At 36.8% G+C, this 9994-nt stretch overlaps 1 protein-coding gene across 1 annotated transcript; it reads right to left on the bottom strand.

Annotated features, from left to right (window-relative positions):
* Nucleotides 1-387: 387 nt before the first annotated feature.
* On the bottom strand, nt 388-1098 carry LOC136842145 (uncharacterized). The gene has a single exon (XM_067109505.1). The coding sequence runs from the start codon at nt 1096-1098 to the stop codon at nt 388-390; it is 711 nt and encodes a 236-aa protein (XP_066965606.1).
* Nucleotides 1099-9994: the final 8896 nt, after the last annotated feature.

The raw sequence follows: 9994 nt of genomic DNA, 5'->3' as shown, positions 1-9994 counted from the left end.
TCAGCAGTTAGAGATGAGACGGAATGGTTTTTGATTTGTTGTCTGGTTTACAGTAGGGGTCGGGTCTGTTGTGTCTGTTTTAAGAATTGGGAAGGAGAGCGGGTGGTTAAAGGTAAGGATTCTTTAGAGTTACCGTGGTGGTGGGTAGGAGCATAGGAAGCCTGCAAATTCATGAATGTTTGCCAGTATGTGCTTTAGCTGTTAGTGTTTCTGTACAGTCAAGAAGGTAGTGTTCCAGGGGTTGTTCTGGGATTGTTTCACAGTGCTTGCATGGTTGGGGGTTGTCTACTATTCTTTGCCATGTGCATTGGTATCCTAGCCTTAACCGGTGGATTATGACTGCTAGGGGCCGTGACATGTCTTTTGTTATATTGTGTGGTTTTAGGTTTACGGTGTCCATGTACCATCTGGCGGTTTTTGAGCCACCGAAAACAGCTCTTCTAACTTTGCTTTCTTCTGCAGTTGGCAGTGTGCTACTGCCTTGTTTTTCAGTTGTGTGTGCAAGCGGGTGATTTTGATACTAATGTTGCTGTGTAGCAACCCACTTTTTGTTAAAGAATCTGCTTCTTCGTTTCCTTGGATTCCCACATGGCTCGGGATCCAGTTGAGTGTTATTTGCCTGTTTCTGCTTTGAAGGAGGCTTGCGATTGCCCGTATGCTTGATAGAAGTCTGATGTTTTCTTTTGCTTTTTCGTTTGTTATAGCCTGTATTGCTCCTTTTGAGTCAGTATGAATTATTGTGTTTCCCTTCCTATGCTGAGAGTCTTCCAGAGCTTTTGCAATGGCAATTAGTTCAGTTTTTAGAGTGGAGGCATTGTCAGAGAGCTTCCAGCCTCCTTTGAGGGTTGTTGAGTGGACCCCAGCTGTTGCTGACGGGATGCTGAGATCTACCGATCCATCCGTAAAATATTCATTTGTGGCTGTAGTTTTCCTGATTGCCTCTTGGGCTGCTAGCCTTAGCTGTTGAGCAGTGCATGCTTCTTTGCTTGCAGGGAGGATTGTAAAGTTTATTTTGAATAGTTCAGGCTCCCAGGGTGCTTGTTCTTTGTACTCTGTGATTGACGTGTCTTCCTTGATTGCAGCAGCGTGATTTTGCATTTCTACTCTCCTTAAAGCTGCTAGGAGGTCGCCAGCATATGTCTTGGGGGGTGTCTAGTTCCTCGTGAAGCTCAATGTTTTTCTTGATTTCTATCTTGACTGGGCAGTTCCTGTTACCTTTCAAGTTTTTTATCAGTATGGATATGTTTCTCTGATCTATTCTGTGAGTTAGAGATTGTAAATTTGTCTCGTTTCTCAAGACACACAAGTTAGTCTACATGGGTGCACCTGTGATGAGTCTTAGGGCATTGTTCTGTGTTTGTGAGGCGAGTAAGGACAGGTGCTGCCTACTCAACAGTTGACCTTATTGTCTGTATGTAGAAAGCTCTGAGGGTATGGTATACTGCTCCTTGTTTTAGAGAGGTGATTCTTCTCATGGCACTGTGCCTGCATTTGATTTTTTGCTTGAGTATTTCTATTTCTTTATGTGGAGAGAGTTGTTTGTTGATATTTACTCCTAGGTACACAAAGTTTTCTACCCATTCGGTGGGTTCACCCATGAGTTGTATTTCGTTTGGGTTTAGATCATGTTTAATCGCCATTGCTTTGGTTTTTGCTGTATTGATTTTTAGACCTAGATCTGTACAGCTATTTTCGATTTGTGTTACTCCATTTTGCATATTTTGGTAGGATCTGTACCTGTGTGTGCTCACTAAGCACACATCGTCTGCATATATGAAACTTCAACTCCCTCTGGGAGGGTGATTGTGGCTGCATTTTCCATCAGTACACTGAAGAGGAAAGGGCTAAGTATTCCTCCCTGTTGTGTTCCGTTTTCTAAGTTGAGAAAATCTGAGCTTGCTCCTTGGAAGGTGACTCTGGCTTGTCTGTTTTTCATTATCCTTTGGCCCATGCTAACAGGTTACCCTTAACTCTTTTGTGCACCAAGGTTGCAAGGATGACAGCTGTGCTGGCTAGTTCATAGGCTTTTTCTAGACTGAGAAAAACTACAATTGATTTTCTGTTGTTAATTGTTGACATTACATCCGCTAGGCATTCTTGTGTGCCTGTTCCTTCTTTGTAGCCATATAGTTGATGATGTAGTGGTCCTGTTTTCCATAGGAGTCTGTTTAGTACCATTCTCTCTGCGGTCTTTTCTGTGCAGCTGATGAGAGAGATAGGCCTGTAAGAGTTTGGTTCCTTGGGTTGTGTCAGTGACGTCAGGGCTCATTGCACGTTGTGTTTATAACTAGCCATCTCCTGGATCTAATGTCACCTGCCTTTCCCTTGTGGCAGGTGGCAGATCGCTCATTCTGGTCCTGTCAGCAAAATGTTGCGCAAGTCTGTTTGCCTCTGCCTGGGTTGGGATGATATGCTTCAGGTGGTCTGGTCTTTCCTGATACCTTGTTGAACCACCACCATATTTTCGCTATTGAGGTTAGACGGTCGTCACAGGAGCACCACATCAGCCAGGTTTCCCGCTTTACTTCTCTGGCTGTTTGGGTTGCATGATTCATTACATCCCTTAAGACAGCATGTAGTTCATCTGTGGGTTGTTTCTGAAGAGCTTCCTTGTTCTGTAACTCTCGAATTCATTTCCTTTATTCTTGTCCAGCCTACTGCTGACTCTTCCTTTAAGGCATGCGGCCAGGGGTAGGAGCGTGTGCAAACAATGTGTCACTTGCCAAGTGATCAGCGATTCCGTTGCAAAGGTCTTCCCGGTCCTGCAGAAGGTAAGACAATTCAGCAGCTTAATCTGCCTTTAATAAGGCCGTTTTTTAAGGAGCTTAGTTGGGCTAAGCTTCTTGAGGAGTAACATTTAGGTTCCTCTCCTTACCCCTTTTTATCCATGTCATCTCAATATCTGTTCCAGGTAAAAAGAAGGACAAATCGAAATGTTGATAACCGTGCTCGTTTTGAGTCAAATACGATCAGCCATGTGGTTCTCAATAAACAAAGGTAAAGATTAGATTGTGGGGGGAGGCGTGCTGTGCAGCAACTTTTGTAAATTATAATAGCTTCCACGGAAGATAACATACGACCTTCATTCGGGCTTGTATTGATATCAGAAGAAGTCGGCACAGCTGGTTTACTTTACTCTTCTCCCAATAAGAAATGAAAAAGCTTTACTCTACTCTATCACATAAAATGGAAAATACTTCCAACATTAATATTAAACTACTTTAACATGGCCCATTAATACAATTGCATCGAAGATACTTGAGTCCGTTCTTCTAGTGAGACTACTCCCCTTTCTACACACTACTGACAACCAGTTCGGCTTTAAAGCAAACCACCAACTGACACCTACATCCACATCCTGAAAGAATTGCTGAACTGTTACCTATCATCAGCCTCCTGTTTTCCTATGTTTTATAGATGTGAGAAAGCATTTGACAGAGTAAACTAACTACCTGAAGCTCTTCCTAAAGCTGCACAAACGAGGCACACACCTCTATATTTAATTGGCATTTTATGTTGTTGGTTCTCCACACAGCAATTCTGTGTCATATGGGGTAACGTATTGTCGTACACCTTCGGCTCCCTAAACGGGCTCAGGAAAGGGGGCATTCTCTCTTCATACCCGTTTAACATGTACACAGATGCCCTGAATGTCAAACTGAACTCACTCCCAATCGGATGCACTATCAACGAAACAACAATAAACAACCTCTGTTACGCTGACGATATGGTTCTGAATTCCCCATCAGTGCAAGGTCTCCAGCAACTCATCGACACCTGCCGTCAATATGCAGAGGAATTTGATATCCTGTACAACGAAACCAAGACCCAGTGTATGTCGCTGCTCCCGAGATCGCTTAAGCATATTGCAGAACCACTGGGTTTCCTCGAAAATCATCGTCTGGAATTTGTGCATGAATTTCGTATTTGGGCCACATTATCACGGACGACCTAAAAGTTTTCAATTTTCTCCCCCACGTACCATTTTGGGTATTTTTAATGTCAATAACAGACCCCCGTCACTTTGTATAAACTAGAAAACAAAACTGGCAGAAAAACATGATTGCAAGTGCTATACTGAAGGTTTGCCTCTCTGTCATCAATATTGAGAAACAAAGAAAAAATTGTTCATAAAACTGCTGCTCAGTTCCAGGCCAGAACCTAACGACCCGTGGGAGAGCGTATAGCTGATTGGTGTTCCATTTGGACGAATACTGACGTTGAAAACCCGAGAGTTGGACGGAAGACAAAGAACAGAGGCGTTTTATCTATGTGTTCTGGACAACATGATCTGAGGAGGGTTTGCCTTCTGTCACCGAGACATGAAACTGCTGCTTTCGCTCGTATTGCCACGTATACCGTATATGGGTGTGTCCCTTCGAACTAGAAAGACCATGGCGCTTCACTGTTGTTGCAATGACATTCAGAGACGGCTCACAACACTCCTCGCTATCACTCCGCCCGCAGATGTTTATAGAAACCGCCAGATAATTTGAAAATCATTGTAAGGCGGAGCAATGTCACAGCATCCTCATAGCAGCATCCTGAACAGGCAAGAAGAAGATCTAAATTGTGAGAAAGATGGGATAATGAGGCGTCTGTTCCTTAAATCACTTATTCTCTGTTTTGCAATTATGAAGTGTCATCTCAAAATCTGTCATTATTATTATTATTATTATTATTATTATTATTATTATTATTATTATTATTATTATTATTATTATTATTACGTTTCTTATTTCTTGATTATTTTCATTTTTCAATTATTACTGTGATTAATATCACTGTAGAGTTTGCAATTTTCAATTTTCGTATTTAGCCTTCAGGACCTGACTTCTGTAACCACCTAAGGTCCCCAGCTGGAAATTAATCGTCTGCAATCTGTATTTTTAATTGTTACAATTTTTAATATTTTTTACTATTATTCTTCATATAATTACTGTCATTACCCCATTATTATGAATTCTATTTTTTCTATTTCTTCAGCAACTGTGTGGATACTGCCAATTATTATTTTTATCTTATGTATCTAGATTGTGTGTATTGTATTTGTACATTCCATGTATAGGCCTGAGCTTCAATAAATATTATTATTATTATTATAATATGTCTGTCTTCATTTCTCTGTTCCACATAAATGATCCTCTTTCCCTGTCTCATTCTTGATCATTTTTTCTTCATAATATGTCCATCTTTTTTTTGTTTTTATCTATCACAAACGAAAGAATATCCTCTCTGTCCATCGACACGGAGCGCGATCTCTTAACAAGAGCCTCCCTCATCACACTTTACTTTGGTTAAGCCCTCCTGACATTTCACCCTCGAGATAAGGTTGAGAGAATAACCCTTGAATTTTCTTCCTTTACCCTAACATCAAACATTCTATAGTAGATGTAAAATGTAGCGACTTTTGTACACTGTTCCACAAACAAAATGAGGACGTATCAAAGAACTTCCGACGAAAAAAAAAAAGGTCCGCTCTCGTATCCTTTGACTTAATTCCTCTTTGAGTTTGGACTTTGGATGTTGAAATTCGTTTTTTTTTTCTCTCTCTTCACCAACTAGCTCCAGGAGCTTGAAAATTACAGACACTTTAAGACTACTTACATCATATTTTTTTTTTTATACAAATGCACGTCTAAATTCCTTTACATTTTCTTCACCTTTTTCTCGTTACGTGAAACATTCTCTCTCAGACATTTGATATTAAATATTTGATGAAATGAGAAGCATAATATTCACTGAATAGTATTAAAGTAGTAGAGAGAGAGAGAGAGAGAGAGAGAGAGAGAGAGAGAGAGAGAGAGAGAGAGAGAGAGAAATGTTAAGTTGATATGGTAACTGAATTATTATTAAAAAACTCGCTAAAGGGAACGATGGGTGTATATTGGACTGTGGTCATTCCATTTATTTGCTTTACATTTCCGGTTTATTTATTTTTGTTTCATCTACAGTTTTCATTTTACATTTTTCTTCTCTAGTCATTTGACTTCATTATGTTTATACGAATTTTTGTTTTACGTTTTTACGCTCTGGATATATACTTTTCTGTGAACTATAATTTATGGCTGTTGTGTATGTAATTGGAAAATTATAATTTATAAGTGTTATTTGATCGTTTTAATATTTTACTGAGATTTATCGTGTCACTGCCTAATCAGATTAATGACAGTGTCATAATATTAATAGTATAAGTAGTCTCCTTGTTAACGAGAGATGAAAAGGAAATTGAAAACATGAATAAAATAAATGTAATCGCTTGATATCGTGGGTTTGTGTATGCCATTATGTAAGAGGCAAATGATTAACTGCATGTAGTTAACTCTAGAGTCATAATTAGATTTTCTCTGGTTAAAGAGAGAGAGAGAGAGAGAGAGAGAGAGAGAGAGAGAGAGAGAGAGAGAGAGAGAGGTGTATACTGTATAGTGCCATAATTATGTTTCCTTTCTAACGGAGAGAGAGAGAGAAGAGAGAGAGAGAGACAAACAGAGAGAGAGAGAGAGACAGAGAGAGAGAGAGAGGTGTATACTGTATAGAGAGAAGAGAGAGAGAGTTTTCATAGTGTTCAACTTTACTTCTGGAAGGTCTTCTAATCACTAATCACTTCCCAATCATATGAGACATCCAGTGACGACTGATGGTCACGTTTAGACTGTGCAGTATTAATTGGATAAAGAATTTTTGGCCACGTTCTTTTTGATGTGGATTAATTACCATAAATGGTTCGGTCAGCTTCGTCAGCTGATTGTGACGTTAGTTTAGACTTTAGAACCTCGATGATTCAGCCTTGCTCGTGTTCGTTGAAGTTTTCGTTGTTGTGGGGGGGAGTTTTTTTTTTTTTTTTTTTTTTTTTTGCCGTGACCGGAATCTGCTCCTCTGAAGAATGGATCATTCGCGGTCGTTGTTTAAAGTCTCTGATTTTAATTTGTGATCCCAGATGTGTGATTTGAAAGACATATTAACCGATATATCATATATATATATATATATATTGCAGAAGATATATATATATATACCCAAAATATATATATATCTAACTTTTATATATTAATATATATTTATATATATGTATAGGCCCAGTTCACAGCTCTTTCCTCTGAGAGTAGAGAGAGAGATCTGAGTAATTCAAGAGAGAGAGAGAGAGAGAAAGAGAGAGATCCTTGGTCCGTGTTCCTGGCAAATGTGAGTGAATTTACCGTGTTTTAGTTAATTTTCCTTGACCTTGGTGTGCTTTATTATTTTTGTTATCCACTTAGTGAAAATTTTCTTCATTTTAAAAAGAGTCTCGCCTAGATAAGGTAATCCCCATTCATAATATACTCTCTTTCCTATGTTAGCAGTTGGTAGGCATCAAGAAAACAATCTGTTGTTCTTTGGTGACCTTGTATAAAGCAGAGTCATAACCCATAAGCTTTACTGACTATTAGCATCTTTATTGAGATAAAGCATTTTGGCTATATTTTACTTTTTATATTAATTATATATTATAGACTATTTAGTGGATATATAATTGCTATATTTCTCTCTCTCTCTCTTCTCTCTCTCTCTCTCTCTCTTCTATATATCTATATATATATATATATATATATATTATATATATATATATATATATATATATATATATATATATGTAGTATTGTTTAGGTGTTTTATATTTTAATTCCCATTAAAAAGTGAAGTCACTTAAAATTTTAAGCACCAAAGTGGGAAAAAAATGTTCTTCTTTTCAGGTCTTAGATCAAAATTCTATTAAAAGTAAATCAAACCTTATCTTTTTGTAGAAATTGCGCGAAAATATCCCTTACCTTTGCAGTTTGTTTTATGTTATTTTTTCAATTTCAAGTTAATTAGAAATTTAATGATAAATAAATATTTTTCATTTCACCTCATAAATATAGTTTATACTGGTACTTTATTTTCGATGAAAGGAATTAAATTTTTCTGATAAATAATGTCTTCGCCAAAAAAATTACATTTTCCTGATAAATAAAACTTTTAGATGAAATAAATATTTTCGATGAAAGGATTTAAATTTTTCTGGTCAATAAATATTTTCTATAAAAGAACTGAATTTTTAGAATTAAATTTTTCTGACAAATAGAGGTCGCTATTCGAGCTGAGATTATGGTTGAGATTAATGAAAGCACTTGTTTATGGTTTATGCTTGTATTTTTGTTATTTGCTTGAACCTGCAATTCCTTTCTTTTATTCTAATAGCAGGGAAATTCAAATACTACTTTTAAGGTCTTTTCCATTTCAGAATAATGCAGCTTGATCTTGATCCGATAATTTCAAAGCTAATATACCCAATCAATAAAATTCAAAACGTGGAGCCTTTGTGGCACAGAAGGGAAAAATTTATGCGCTTGGAGTTATAAATTAGAGAGAGAGAGAGAGAGAGAGAGAGAGAGAGAGAGAGAGAGAGAGAGAGAGAGAGAGAGAGAGAGAGAGAGAGATTATGTTTCAATATTCAGGTTATTATATTTATAAAATGAACTGAAGGGAAAACATTCACAACGGAGATTAGGCTCCTTAATTATTATGTGAATGAATTGTGACACTCTGAGTACGTTGACTTGGCGATACTGAACATACATAAAACGAATAATATCACTTAGAGGAACAGCGTGAAATACGTGGCATGACCGAAGGGGAAGGTAGTATGACAAATGATGATGCAAGAATTATGAGTCAATAGAGTTAATTAGAATGGAAAGGAAACGATGAAATTAATACGTGATAAATATCTGGAACGCATATGTGTGAATCACTCTCATAGTATACAAAGAATTTAATTTCTTGTAATTTTACAAGGACATTGAATACTGAATATATAACATATGTGCATGAAAGTTTTTTATATTTTTTTAATAAGACATTAAATTTTCTAACTGGCAATTTTCGAGTTATACCCATCGTGAAGGTGTAAATGTATATGTTAAACTGATATTTTAAAAATAGCTCGGAAATATGTAGTTCCCTTCTTTATAATTATCTGGGGGTATTTTGACTGGAAATATACATTTTAGCAATATCTCAAACCACAGACGAGCGCAGAAATGATCGCAAAATGGCGTGGTTTATCCTTTGAGAGGAATTTTACGAGACATTCCACTGGTAGGATTGTACTACACACCTGTACATTTCAGTGGTTATGCGAAGGGAAAAAAATTCAGTTTTTATTTATTATATGGAGTTTTTAGAGACTAATCAAATCATTTAGAAGAACGTGAACATCTAGATTTCCTAAGATTCTGTCCTTTCATGTAGGAAAGCTATCTCATTAACTTTAGTGTCTGGTATTTTCCTTCGGGAAAATCAGTTTCTATTGACAGGTGAGATTGGGCGTATAACCGTTACCCATCTGCGCTGCCTTACATGTGGGGCTATGATAATATTGTAGCGAGTATTATAAGCGTTTGAATATGTAAATTTCATATACACTCCATACACACAATAAATATATATATATATATATATATATATATATATATATATATATATATATATATATATATGTGTGTGTGTGTGTGTGTGTGTGTGTGTGTGTGTGTGTGTGTGTGTGTGTGTGTGTGTAAAGTAAAATAGTCATCCATTTGTTGTAAATGGAACAGTTACTGATGAGTTTCATTTGTAATCAATATGAAGTTGACTGTCCATCCTTGATGCGATATCATTTGTTTATAAAATGGAAAACCAGCTACATTCTACTATTCCTGATTTTTGATAACTAGGTAATGAAAAATGCTCTAATTTGGTCTCTGAAGTTTCATTATTTGGAGTTTCCTCAAATATTATTTATATGTTCTTAATCAATAAGATGAATTTGATTTGATAATTCATTTATGATTACACCTATTCGTGATCATAGTTAATATAGATTGACATCAGAAACTATTTTTAGAAATTAAGCGAGGTAACAATATCACGTCCTTTGCGTATGGAAAACAAAACAATAATTAATTAAAACCAAGAGGGTAAGCAAACTGGTAAG

The sequence above is a fragment of the Macrobrachium rosenbergii genome, chromosome 9, assembly GCF_040412425.1.
Source record: "Macrobrachium rosenbergii isolate ZJJX-2024 chromosome 9, ASM4041242v1, whole genome shotgun sequence".
NCBI classification, from domain to species: Eukaryota; Metazoa; Arthropoda; class Malacostraca; order Decapoda; family Palaemonidae; genus Macrobrachium; species Macrobrachium rosenbergii.
The sequence above is the reverse complement of the archived record's forward strand: the minus strand, read 5'-3'. Positions and strand labels throughout refer to the sequence as shown.